At 43.3% G+C, this 14,125-nt stretch overlaps 1 protein-coding gene and 1 long non-coding RNA gene across 3 annotated transcripts in view; one reads left to right on the top strand and one right to left on the bottom strand.

The window, feature by feature from the left end:
- The window catches only part of cers6 (ceramide synthase 6), a 259,453-nt gene that overhangs the window by 238,407 nt on the left and 6,921 nt on the right, over positions 1-14,125 (top strand). For both annotated transcript variants that reach the window (XM_060827866.1, XM_060827865.1), the window contains exon 9: positions 10,814-10,970. In XM_060827866.1, coding sequence (XP_060683849.1) covers positions 10,814-10,970 — 157 coding nt within the window. The remainder of the gene's footprint in view (positions 1-10,813; positions 10,971-14,125) is intronic.
- Positions 1,454-14,125, bottom strand: part of LOC132817432 (uncharacterized) — a 35,812-nt gene continuing 23,140 nt past the window's right edge. Inside the window, exon 2 of the long non-coding RNA XR_009644878.1 lies at positions 1,454-3,184. This is a non-coding gene — a long non-coding RNA (uncharacterized LOC132817432). The remainder of the gene's footprint in view (positions 3,185-14,125) is intronic.

The following is a 14,125-nucleotide window of genomic DNA, read 5'->3' as shown; positions in this document are numbered from 1 at the left end:
ACCCCGCCCCTCCAATCGCCACCAGGACAGAACCCCACTGGTCCTCACCTACCAACCTCCAGATACATTGCATCATCCTTCGTCATTTCCGCCACCTCCAAACAGATGCCACCACCAAGGATATATTTCACTCCCCTCCCTATCAGCATTCCGGAAAGACCACTCCCTCCGTGACTCCCTCGTCAGGTCCACACCCTCCACCAACCCAACCTCCATTCCTGGCATCTTCCCCTGAAACCGCAAGAAATGCAAAACGTGCGCCCACACCTCCCCCCTTACTTCCCTCCAAGGCCCCAAGGGATCCTTCCATATCCGCCACAAATTCACCTGCAACTCCACACACATCATTTATTGCATCCGCTGCACCCAATGTGGCCTCCTATACATTGGGGAGACGGGCCGCCTACTTGCGGAATGTTTCAGAGAACACCTCAGGGACACCCGCACCAACCAACCCAACCGCCCCGTGGCTGAACACTTTAACATGCAGGTCCTTGGCCTCCTCCATCGCCAGACCATGGCAACACGACGCCTGGAGGAAGAGCACCTCATCTTCCACCTTGGAACCCTCCAACCACAAGGGATGAATGCAGATTTCTCCAGCTTTCTCATTTCCCCTCCCCCCACCTTATCTCAATCCCAACCCTCGGACTCAGCACCACCTTCTTGACCTGCAATCTTCTTCCTGACCTCTCTGGCCTATCACCCTCACCTTAACCTCCTTCCATCTATTGCATTCCCAATGCCCCTCCTCCCTACCTGCTTGGCACACCCTCCTCATTCCTGAAGAAGGGCTTATGCCCGAAACGTCATTTCTCCTGCTCCTTGGATGCTGCCTGACCTGCTGCACTTTTCAGCAACACCTTTTTCAGCTCTGATCTCCAGCATCTGCAGTCGTCACTTTTTCCTAACTACTGACTCAACCTACAAGGTAACATTAAGAGAATCATGGACTAGGATTCCAATGTCCCTCTGCACCTAAGATTTCTGAATTTTCGCCATACTTAGAAAGTAGTCTCTGCCTCTGTCCAAGTTGTATTCCAGCTGCGACATCGTTGCCCACTTACCTAACCTGCCTAAAACTGTCTGGAGCTTCCCCACCTTCTCAATACTACCTGCCCCTCCATCTATCTTTGTCTCATCTGCAAAATTAGCCAGAATGCTACCATTAGCTACCATCCTGAGAAGCATCCTTTATTCCCACTCTCTAATTTCTGCCAGTCAGCCAATCTTCTATTCATGTTAACACCTTGCTTGTAACACCATGGGCCCTTATCTTATTCAGTAGACTCCTGTGTGGCACCTTATCAAAGGCATTCTGGAAGTCCAGATAGATAACATCCATTGGCTGTCCTTTGTCTAACCTGCCTGTTACCTCCTCAGAGAAGTCTAACAAATTTGTCAGGCATGACGTCCCCTTGATGAAACCAGTTAAAAATCACACAACACCAGGTTATAGTCCAACAGGTTTAATTGGAAGCACACTAGCTTTCGGAGCGATGCTCCTTCATCAGGTGATTGTGGAGGGCTCGATCGTAACATAGAATTTATAGCAAAAATTTGCAGTGTGATGTTACTGAAATTATACATTGAAACATTGATTGTCTGTTAAGCCTTTCATCTGTTAGAATACAGTGATAGTTTCACTTCTTTCATGTGTAAATCACAAAACCCTTCTTTTTAAAGTTGCATTCTCCGGTTAGCTGCTAACAATGCTGATAGCTAGACAATATGTTGAAGGTGTTGGCCCCCTGTGTTCTCTGGATCAGTGGTGCTGGAAGAGCACAGCAGTTCAGGCAACATCCAAAGAGCAGCGAAATCGATGTTTCGGGCAAAAGCCTTTCATCAGGAATAAAGGCAGTGAGCCAGAAGTGTGGAGAGATAAGCTAGGGGAAGGTGGGGGTGGGGAGAGTGTAGCATAGAGTACAATGGGTGAGTGGGGGAGGGGATGAAGGTGATAGGTCAGGGAGGAGAGGGTGGAGTGGATAGGTGGAAAAGGAGATAGGCATGTCGGACAAGTCCGGACAAGTCATGGGGACAGTGCTGAGCTGGAAGTTTGAAACTAGGATGAGGTGGGGGAAGGGGAAATGAGGAAGCTGTTGAAGTCCACATTGATGCCCTGGGGTTGAAGTGTTCCAAGGCGGAAGATGACGCGTTCTTTCTCCAGGCGTCAGGTGGTGAGGGAGCGGCGGTGAAGGAGGCCCAGGACCTCCATATCCCTCGGAGGGGGAATTGAAACATTGGACCACGGGGTGGTGTGGTTGATTGGTGCGGGTGTCCCGGAGATGTTCCCTAAAGCGCTCTGCTAGGAGGCGCCTAGTCTCCCCAATGTAAAGGAGACCGCATCGGGAGCAACGGATACAATAAATGATGTGCAGGTAAAACTTTGATGGATGTGGAAAGCTCCTTTAGGGCCTTGGATAGAGGTGAGGGAGGAGGTGTGGGCACAGGTTTTACAGTTCCTATGGTGGCAGGGAAAAGTGCCCTGTGTTCTCTGTCTATGACCTGATGTTTAAATTGATTCTAATCTAAAAAGTGAGATAACAGTGTTTTACATAAATTCATGCAGTTTTTGAGCTCAGAGTTCTACATGAATATATGCAGTTTTTGAGCAAAGTGCAATGTAACTCTGCAATAAAAATTCACCACACAAAATATATGTATGCATGTGGGTCTTTGTCTGTGTGTGTCTGTCTGTCTGGGGTGGGGGTTGTGAGTGTGAGAATGTGTGTGTTTGTGGTGGATACAGAGTGTCTTAAGTCGGCGAGGGGGTGCATGTGTGAGCGTGGAAGTGTGTGTGTCTATAAGGGTGTGTGTGGGTGCCTGTGTGTACCTGTGTCCATGTGTATGTGAGAGTGTGTGTGTGTAGGAATATCTGTGTGTGTGTGTAGTGCAATGGTGATCACCTGTAATGTGACATGAACCCAAGTTCTCGGTTGCGGCCCTCCCTATGGGTACCGAACTTAGCTATCAGCCTCTGCTTGGCCACTTTCCTCTGCTGCCTGTCCCAAAGTCCACCTTGGAGGATGGTCACCCGAAGGTCCGAGGCTGAATGTCCTGCACCACTGAAGTGTTCCCCAACTGGGAGGGAACCCTCCTGTCGATTGTTGTGCGGTGCCTATTCATCCATTGTCGTAGCCTTTGTTCGGTTTCCCCAATGTATCATGCCTCCGGGCATCCTTGCCTGCAACGTATAAGATAGACAATGTTGGCTGAGTCACATGAGTACCTGCCATGTACAAGGTGGGAGGTGTTGATGAAACCATGTTGACTTTGCCCTATTTTACCATGCACTTCCAAGTATACAGAAATCTCATCCTTCAAATGGTCTCCAAAATCTTACCAACGACCAAGGTAAGGCTAATCGACTTGTAATTTCCCATCTTTTGACTTACTCCCTTCTTAAACAGGAAGTTGCATTAGAAATTTTCCAGTCCTCTGGGACCCTCTCTTTACTTTGACAAAGGTCTGACATTACCAGATCTGTCCTTATACAAAGTTAAAAATCACACAACACGAAGTTATAGTCCAACAGGTTTAATTGGAAGCACACTAGTTTTCGGAGGGTTGCTCCTTCATCAGGTGATATCCTATGTGATGGGTATTTGATTGTTTCCAAATCAGCCATATGATCTAGTTCTTTGCAGGATTGGACCATTGTTTCTTGAGTAAATCTTATGGTATGTGAAAATTGGCAATGCCAACATTTGTTGCCTATCACTAGTTTCCCTTGAACTTATTTGCTTTTTAGGCTATTTCAGAGGGTAGTAAAGAGCCAACCACATTATTATGATCATAAGTATACCTGATAAGATATGAATGATAGATGTCCTTCCCTAAAGGACATTAGTGAACCAGATTTTTCTATGACAGTCAGCAATGGTTACATGGTCACCAGTAGACTGGCGTACTTTTTAATCACAGACTTTATTGAATTCAACTATCATCATGTGCCATTGTGGGATTTGAACCTTTGTCCCGAGAACTTTAGGCTCAGACTCTGGATTATTTTTAATAATCTTCAAGTCACTTTACATTTAATGACCATGGTATTTACCATACAAACAGTGAACTATGTGAGACTCTTCAACTGAGGGGAGTGAAGGTGTTAGGAAATAGGAAGAGGAACTGTTTCTAATAAATTGAATAACAACTATCCAAACTTTTGAAAATGTTGTGCAGTTTTATTGCTGCCTATGTGTATACAAATTGTGTCGAACAGTGGACATCAGTTTTATTCAGAAGTGTCTTAAAATTTCACAAGAATAGGTAGGGTAAAACACCCAAGCACGCACTGCATTACATATACAAAGCCTTGCTAAATGTTCTAAACAGATTCTGATAGTGATCTATTGACCAGAAATTCCTGAATGTTTTTCTTTTCCCTCGTTGTCTTATTCCTCTTTAAGTACAATACAATATACAGTAGTGCAATACAGCACAGGCCCTTCAGCCCACCAAACCTGTGCCGATTCCTAATCCTTACTTAGACCTGTTACTTATTGCCCATACGAAGTTTTTCTCCATCTTTTCACCTCCTGTTCATGTGTCTATCAAGAAATGCCTTAAAAGTTGCTAATGTGCTGAAATAACTCCACAGAGACTGGTATCCCATCACAAGTCACTGTACCTTCAGAATGTCAGTATACTTGTAAAAAGGCCTTTACATAGAACATAGAAGGATACAGCGCAGTACAGGCCCTTCGGCCCTCGATGTTGCGCCGACCGAATCCTACCTAACCTATACTAGCCCAATAACTTCCAAATGCCTATCCAATGCCCGCTTAAATGACCATAAAGAAGGAGAGTTCACCACTGATAGGGGCAGGGCATTCCATGAACTCACAACCCGCTGTGTGAAGAATCTACCCCTACCATCTGTCCTATACCTACCACCCCTTAATTTAAAGCTATGTCCCCTAGTAACACCTGACTCCATTAGCGGTAAAAGGTTCTTAGTATCTACCCTATCTAAACCCCTAATCATCTTATACACTTCTATCAGATCTCCCCTAAACCTTCTCTTCTCCAATGAGAACAGCCCCAAGTGCCTCAGCCTTTCCTCATAAGATTTTCCTACCATTCCAGGCAACATCCTGGTAAACCTCCTCTGCACTCGTTCTAAAGCTTCCACATCCTTCCTATAGTATGGCGACCAAAACTGCACACAATACTCCAGATGAGGCCTCACCAGAGTCTTATACAACTGCAACATGACCTCAGGACTCCGGAACTCAATTCCTCTGCCAATAAAGCCCAGTACACCATATGCCTTCCTCACAGCACTATTTACCTGGGTGGCAACTTTCAGAGATCTGTGTACATGGACACCAAGATCCCTCTGCTCATCCACACTACCAAGTAGCCTACCATTAGCCCAGTAATCCATCATCTTGTTATTCCTACCAAAGTGAACGACTTCGCACTTAGCTACATTGAATTCCATTTGCCACATTTCCGCCCAGCTCTGCAACTTATCTATATCCCGCTGTAACCTACCACTTCCTTCCTCACTATCCACAACTCCACCGACTTTTGTGTCATCCGCAAACTTGCTTAGCTGCAAATGTGTTGCTGGTCAAAGCACAGCAGGTTAGGCAGCATCTCAGAACTTGCTTACCCAGCTTTCAAGTCCTTCCTCTAGATCATTTATAAAGATAACAAAAAGCAATGGTCCCAAAACAGATCCTTGTGGTACACCGCTAGTAACTGCGCTCCAAGATGAACATAATCCATCAACTACTACCCTCTGTCTCCTTCCAGCCAGCCAATTCCTAATCCAAACCTCTAATGTATCCTCAATGCCATACCTCCGTAGTTTTAGCATTAGCCTACCATGGGGAACCTTATCGAACGCCTTACTAAAATCCATATACACAACATCTACTGCTTTACCCTCGTCCACTTCCTTAGTCACCTTCTCAAAGAACTCAATAAGGTTTGTGAGGCACGACCTGCCCTTCACAAAACCATGCTGGCTATCCCTGATCACGTTATTCCTACCCAGATGTTCATAAATCTTATCCCTTACCATTCTCTCTAAGACTTTGCCCACCACTGAAGTCAGACTCACTGGCCTATAGTTACTAGGGCTATCCCTACTCCCTTTCTTGAACAATGGGACCACATTCGCTATCCTCCAGTCCTCTGGTACTATTCCCGTTGACAATGACGACATAAAAATCCAGGCCAATGGCTCTGCTATCTCCTCCCTAGCTTCCCATAGGATCCTGGGGTAAATGCCATCAGGCCCAGGAGACTTATCTATATTCATCCTTTCCAATATTCCCAAAACCTCTTCCCTGCATATTTCCAGGGCATCCATTCTAATTATTTGTGATTCCATATTCACATCAGCAACAGTGTCCTGTTCCTGAGTGAATACTGATGAAAAGTACTGATTTAATGTCTCTCCAATCTCCTCCGCCTCCACACACAACTTCCCACTACTATCCTTGACTGGACCGATACCTACCCTAGTCATCCTTTTATTCTTGACATACCTATAGAAAGCCTTTGGGTTTTCCCTAATCCTACCAGCTAAAGACTTTTCATGTCCCCTTCTCGCTTCTCTTAGCTCCCTCTTTAGCTCCTTCCTGGCTACCTTATAACTCTCAATCGCCCCTACTGAACCTTCATGCCTCATCTTTACATATGCCGCCTTCTTCCCTTTCACAAGGGACTCCAATTCCTTATTAAACCACGGCTGCCTCACAAGGCCCTTTACGCCATGCCTGACTGGTACATACCTATCGAGGACACGCAGTAGCTGCTCCTTGAACAATCCCCACATCTCATTAGTGTTCTTCTCTTGAAGCCTGTTTTTCCAATCCACACATCCTAAGTCATGCCTCACTGCATCATAATTTCCCTGCCCCCAGCTATAACTCTTGCCCTGCGGCGCACGATTATCCCTCTCCATCACTAAAGTAAAAGTCACCGAGTTGTGGTCACTGTCCCCGAAGTGCTCACCTACCTCCAAGTCTAACACCTGGCCTGGTTCATTACCTAGAACCAAATCCAATATCCATGCCTTTGTTATCCATGAACTCAATGTGGCTAATTGCTTCAATATCATAGCTTTAAATGAAACCTGGATATGGGATCATGCCACTGTCTGCCAGTAGAAGCCCACCCCCTTGGCCTGCCCAGATGATTTCTTCACTAAAGCCGTACTTTATCCACTTTCTTAGTTTCTGGCAGCTACAGTGTTTTTCAGTTTGTTCCACTCTCTCACCTCTCATTTAACTAAGCATAATAAAATGTTTCTGACCACAATATCTTCACTGCTTTCCTTCCTCAAAAGTTCCACTAAGTGTCTTCACATTCTCAGTAATTTCAATCTCATGTCCTTTCTCCTTGGAGTTCCTATGCTGCCTTACCCTCCCCCTCCATGTAAACTTCCTGATCCATAGTCATGCCCATTTGTCTGACCTTGCCCTTTTATGTGGCCTTGCTAATCACATCATATCAATCATAGATAAAATTATCCCTTAACTCTTCCTTCTATTGTTCTATACCAACATCCTCCTTCCTCCTCCCAGCTACATTTCCTTCTGTGTCCAGCTCAGAAATAAACTTTCCAACTCATTTGTAACTGTACTTAGGAAAATCCTCCTGAATCTGTGGTTATTTTTCACTGTAGTATTTCTGCAGCTCCAATACATTCAATCTTACCCTCACGTCTCCTTTGAAGCCCTGATCCCTATTAAAACCATCACTGTCTTTTTCAACCTGACTGTTTCCCAGGTACAGCCCTCATTTTCATTCTATTACATTCTCAAACGCAAGCTTGAAAGGTCCCATCTTGCATCATCACCCTGGAACACAAACATAACTGCTGACATCTTTACAACAAACCATCTTCTTAAATACTCAATACCTCTTTCACTCTCAGCTATAACATTAAGGGTAAGAAACTTCACAATGATTGAGATATCTGATCAGCTGTTTCTTCACTTGCCTTCCAAAACATGTTGGGTTAAACATTCTTTATGCTTCCTCTACCTGAGCCCTGAACCCAACACATTTTGAGTTTCTCTGTTATCTTGAGCTTATTTTTTACATGAAACCCATTTCATGTCCTCTTGATGTTGTCCTCACTAAACCGTTGACTTTTCACTTCCGTTCCATATCCCCATATTGTGAACTTTTCTCTTTTTTTAGGTACTGTCGGTCTCCTTCGAATCTCCCACCATCAAACATTTTCTCAAAAAACAGCTCTTGGCTCCCTTAATCCTTTCTAATGACTGACAATATCCAAATCCACTGACCTATCCAGATCAGTGAACATTAAATCTATGGCCTCCGTTTCTGGCACTCTATGTTTGAGTCACTACATTCTGATCCAGCTGACTGGCCTCTTCTTACTCCTCATCTACATGCTGTCCATCCATAGCATCATCCAAAAGCACATTGCCCTTTTTGATCTAAACACTGACAATACCCAGCTCTGATTCATCTTCATGCCTATAAAGATCTCCATTACCTTTGAATTATCAGACTGCTTACCTAATACCTGATACTGGACATGCAGAAATTTCCTTCAGATAAAGATTGCTTACGCTACCAACCAAAACTTCTTGCCGCTTGACACTGACTTCATCCTTCTTCCTGGCATTTTTCCACTGGTTGAAAAAACAAGTTGGTGTCAGGTTTGGTAGATGAGCTTTTGACCACAAATTTGCAGCCTCACTTATATCTACCTCTGTAATGTCACCTGGCTCTGCTATGCTTCAGCTCATCTGCTTTTGTAGTGTTGATACCTCCAGACTTGACATTTTACGAGGGGCAACCAAAGGCTTGCTCAAAGAATTGAACTGTAAGGGGCATCTGAAGGGAGTACAGATTAGTGACAAGGTAACAGAGGGAGAATTCCAGTTCATGAGACCTGAGCAGTTCAAACTGCAGCTACGATCATTAGACAAAAGGTATGATGAACAATAAACCTGAGTAGGAGTACTAAGTTCAATGAGATTATTGTAGAGAAAGGGAGATATATCAGCAAGGTAATGAAAAAATTCAAAAAGCACAATGAAAATGTCAAAAGTGTGACATTGCAGGGATGGACGCTGTATGGGCAAATAATATATTGTGTGATAGTTATTTGGGAGCTGGGGAATATAGATACTGAGATTTGGATGATCTGAAGTTTAAGAAATGGGTAGTTGAGAATGACAACAATAATTGAGTTGAGTTGGGGGTGGATATGGCAAGTCTTGTAGTGAGGGACTGATGGTCTATGTGGTAGAGAACACTTGGGCTTGAAATCTCAGTTCGGTATCAAATGCAATAGAAAGGATGACACAATAGACCGGAACTCTATCAACAAACACAACGAGTTAGACCCCATCTACTACCCACTGAGAAAAAGAACCGGAAATGACATCACCGCAGGAAATGACATCATCACATGAAGTGATGTCACCAAGCCAAAGAAACCCAAACATATAAATAGAAAGTAGGAATCATGTGCAATGCTTCTCCTGAGGCTCACTGAAGATGCTACCTAATAGGGTGATGAAATATCTGGAAATGAACCTTCCAGCTCAGCAAGCAAACTTACATCCAGATGATGACACAGTTTAGTTACCTATCATAGCGACTGGCAAAGATAAAATCAGTAACAAGGGCTTGAGGTTCAAATGAAGGAATGCCAGCTTCAATCACTTGAGATTTCAGGTCAAGAAAACTTTAGCTAATCCAAATATTGCATGTTAAAGAAATTTGACAAACAGAGGCAGTGGAGAAATTGGAGTAGATGATGGAGAGATATAGGTGGGCATCATCAGCACATATATGGAAGCTGTGCTGATATATTTGGGTTATTGGTGTGAAAGATTGCACTAGGACCCCGACTAAATGAATCAAGAATCCATTTCTCACAATGCCAGATCATGATCTGCTGAAGTTCATGGTATAAGAGACCCATTTCCTGGTTTCACAACCACTAGCATTTGGTTTGAAATTGGAAATCTTGGCAATATTTTCCAAGCCAAGTGGAAAATAAAACTTGTGCAATCAAGCAAAATGGCAATGAGCTTATTTCGCATATGGACCATTTCACCCTGATGTCTCTGAGGGGCAGTATAAGGATGAGAAATGGACCATAGATCAATCCAAGGATGTAAAGACCGGCCAATGAGCCATTTATTGAAGGTGCTGTACCGAGTAGATAAAGTAACAAGCTTTTTGGAGCACAGAGAATTTGTTTTCAAAAGAACTAATTATAGATAAATGTATTTGATACCTAGCTTGTTTCAAAGGAAAGGTTTATACAAATATAGACAGGAAAGTTCAAATTAAAAATGCCAAATTAATTAACCATAAATTACATTACTTTCTGTCATCTGCAGTTTGAAATTATTTTAATATTGTCCTATCCAGGGACTTTCAGAGTAGATTGAAAGTTTCCTTTAGGCCATTAATTCCTACCTAGTGAGAACTTGACAATAGTGACCCCAATTTACTAACAAACTTGTTAATTTTATTTCATAAATAATTTTTACTCATATCTTTACAAAATGTAGTTTATAGTACAGGTGGAGACTAAAGGACAGCAAAAAACTGCAGCACATTGAAATGTTAAATGATATATATTCTACACAATGAAGTATTGATACTGATTCTGAGTGAAAAGGGGATTAGGCAAGCTGCTATTAATGACTTGCTGTGTTAGTTGTGTTGTGTGAAGTAGTGAACTTATCAAGAGTATGTTCATGAAGACAGCGGTGTATTCTTTTTTCTAAAGTAGATAATTAACTAATTAGATTTACAAATGCACTGCTTGCTGAAAAAGTTTGTTTCGTTTCAGGATATTAAATACTACTTTATTTGAAAGCTGGGAGATTGTTGGTCCATACCCATCCTGGTGGATTTTCAACTTGCTTTTGTTGCTGCTTCAGCTGTTGCATAGTTTCTGGTCATATCTCATCATAAGGATCACTTGCAAAGCTATTGCTAAAGGAAAGGTATGTTCTCCTTCATACAACAGCAAGTTACTGTGGATCCTGGAAATCTGTTAAGTCTGCTAAGGAGACCTGGATATATGTTGCAATATGTTGTGCCACAGTATTTAATAAAGTAGCCATCTCTATAACTCAGCTATTTCCAGTCATCTGAAAACCAACTTGCATTTCAACCCTTGCAAATAGCAGCATTGCAACTGATCTTAATGTCTTCAGTCAGAAATGAAAGGTATGTCTGGAGTGCCAGTCAGTTGGGTTACCCAAAGAAATTTTGGAAGCCAAAAAGAGATCTGAGTAGTGATTAAGCAGTTAGGTCCTTTTTAAAACACTGCCTGTCCAGGAGGAATAAAACCATTTACCTCCAGACTCTCAACCGCTGATTATAGCCTTTCACCACTACCAAGATTGACCGACCCCAATTTTTGCCTTTTTCTCCCCTCCCAATGGTTGTGTTCCAAGGTCCTCCTGCCAAACTTTGATACTGTTGGTTTATTTGGAAGCATTCTGAACAGTCCTCAGCCATGGCCTTTTACTACCATTGGACACATCACCATTCACCTGGAAGATGGTCAATCTAGAAAAAGCACAGCAGGTCAGGCAACATCCGAGGAGCAGGAGAGTCAACTCTTCTGCTTCTTGGACACTGTCTGACCTCGGTGCTTTTTCCAGAGACATGCTTTATCAACTCTGACTCTCGGGCATCTGCATTCCTCACTATCTCCTAGGTGGTCAGTCTGTCAATTGGACTGTCAAATTTCCCCCTGAGCAGGAAATAATGAGATTGAAATCCTCCTGTTAAATTTTGCAGCACATCATATGCCTCTGATGTGTCCACCTTCCATCTCTCCCAATTCTTACCCCCATCCTCCCCCCCACCCCAACCAATCCCACACCACCTAGAATGACACGTCCCCTCTCTCTCCTTCCAAAGTTGAGGCCATGTTTTCCCAAAAACAATCTGTTTCTCTTTTTTCTGAAATCTTCCTACCTCTTTGCTTTGGTAATGTCATAATCAGAAATTATGAATTTTAAAGAGTGTTAAATTAAAATCTTTTTTTGCTGAAATATTCGCCATTTTGATTCTGCAGTACCATCACTGATTTTTAAACAGCTAGGTTAAACTTGTGTTTAAATATAGTCACTAGCTTTCTGTACAATTGTATTCAGTGTACCAAATGACATAGCCCAGCTATTTCTTCTAGGTCTTGGCAACATTAGAGAACAATCAAGTCAGTAAATAGACTAACAAAACAAAAGCGAGGTTGCTCAGACAAATAATTAAAGTTCTAGTGGCACTAATTGTTAGATTTGATTCTTTTACATGCCCAAAATTGCTGGCAATACAACTAAATTATGTTGTTGACAATTTGCATTGGTATCTAATCTACAAGTTAGAACATAGAACATAGAACAATACAGCACAGAACAGGCCCTTCAGCCCACGATGTTGTGCCAACCACTGATCCTCATGTATGCACCCTCAAATGTCTGTGACCATATGTATGTCCAGGAGTCTCTTAAATGTCCCCAATGACCCTGCCTCCACAACTGCTGCTGGCAACGCATTCCATGCTCTCACAACTCTCTGTGTAAAGAACCCACCTCTGACATCCCCTCTATACTTTCCTCCAACCAGCTTAAAACTATGACCCCTCGTGTTAGTCATTTCTGCCCTGGGAAATAGTCTCTGGCTATCGACTCTATCTATGCCTCTCATTATCTTATATACCTCAATTAGGTCCCCTCTTCTCCTCCTTTTCTCCAATGAAAAAAGTCCGAGCTCAGTCAACCTCTCTTCATAAGATAAGCCCTCCAATCCAGGCAGCATCCTGGTAAACCTCCTCTGAACCCTCTCCAAAGCATCCACATCTTTCTTATAATAGGGTGACCAGAACTGATCTGAAAATGTGTTGCTGGTTAAAGCACAGCAGGTCAGGCAGCATCCAAGGAACAGGAAATTTGACATTTCGGGCCAGAGCCCTTCATCAGGAAAGGCTGACCAGAACTGAACACAGTATTCCAAATGCGGTCTAACCAAATCTTTATAGAGCTCACACAAGATCTCACGACTCTTAAACTCAATCCCCCTGTTAATGAAAGCCAAAACACCAAATGCTTTCTTAACAACCCTGTCCACTTGGGTGGCCATTTTAAGGGATCTATGTACCAGCACACCAAGATCCCTCTGTTCCTCCACACTGCCAAGAATGCTATCCTTAATCCTGTACTCAGCTTTCAAATTCAACCTTCCAAAATGCATCACCTCGCATTTATCCAGGTTGAACTCCATCTGCCACCTCTCAGCCCATCTCTGCATCCTGTCAATGTCCCGCTGCAGCCTTCAACAGCCAACTGTCAACGACACCTCCAACCTTTGTGTCATCTGCAAACTTGCTGACCCATCCTTCAATCCCCTCATCCAAGTCATTAATAAAAATTACAAACAGTAGAGGCCCAAGGACAGAGCCCTGTGGAACACCACTGACCACAGTCTTCCAGGCAGAATATTTTCCTTCTACTACCACTAGCTGTCTTCTGTTGGCCAACCAATTCTGTATCCAGATAGCTATGTTCCCCTGAATCCCATTCCTCCTGACCTTCTGAATGAGCCTACCATGGAGAACCTTATCAAATGCCTTGCTGAAGTCCATATACACCAAATCCACAGCTCGACCCTCATCAACTTTTCTAGTCACATCCTCAAAGAACTTGATAAGGTTTGTGAGGAATGACCTGCCCCTCACAAAGCCATGTTGACTGCATTTAATCAAGCCATGCTCTTCCAGATGGTCATAAATCCTATCCCTCAGAATCCTTTCTAACACCTTACAAACGACAGACGTGAGACTTACTGGTCTGTAATTGCCGGAGATTTCCCTATTTCCTTTCTTGAAGAGAGGAATTACGTTTGCCTCTCTCCAGTCCTCAGGTATGACTCCAGTAGAGAGCAAGGATGCAAAGATCTTCGCAAGTGGCGAAGTAGTTGCATTTCTCATTTCCCAAAGCAGCCAAGGACAAATCTGGTCCGGGCCTGGCGACTTGTCAATCTTAATGTTTGACAAAATTTTCAGCACATCAGCTTCCTCTATCTCTATCCCTTTCAGCATGCACACCTGCTCTTCAAAGGTTTTATTCACTACAAAGTTTGTTTCTTTCGT

Source organism: Hemiscyllium ocellatum, chromosome 7 (genome assembly GCF_020745735.1).
Source record: "Hemiscyllium ocellatum isolate sHemOce1 chromosome 7, sHemOce1.pat.X.cur, whole genome shotgun sequence".
In the NCBI taxonomy this organism is placed as follows: domain Eukaryota; kingdom Metazoa; phylum Chordata; class Chondrichthyes; order Orectolobiformes; family Hemiscylliidae; genus Hemiscyllium; species Hemiscyllium ocellatum.
Note: the sequence above shows the minus strand (reverse complement) of the source record. Positions and strands in the feature narration are given on the sequence as shown.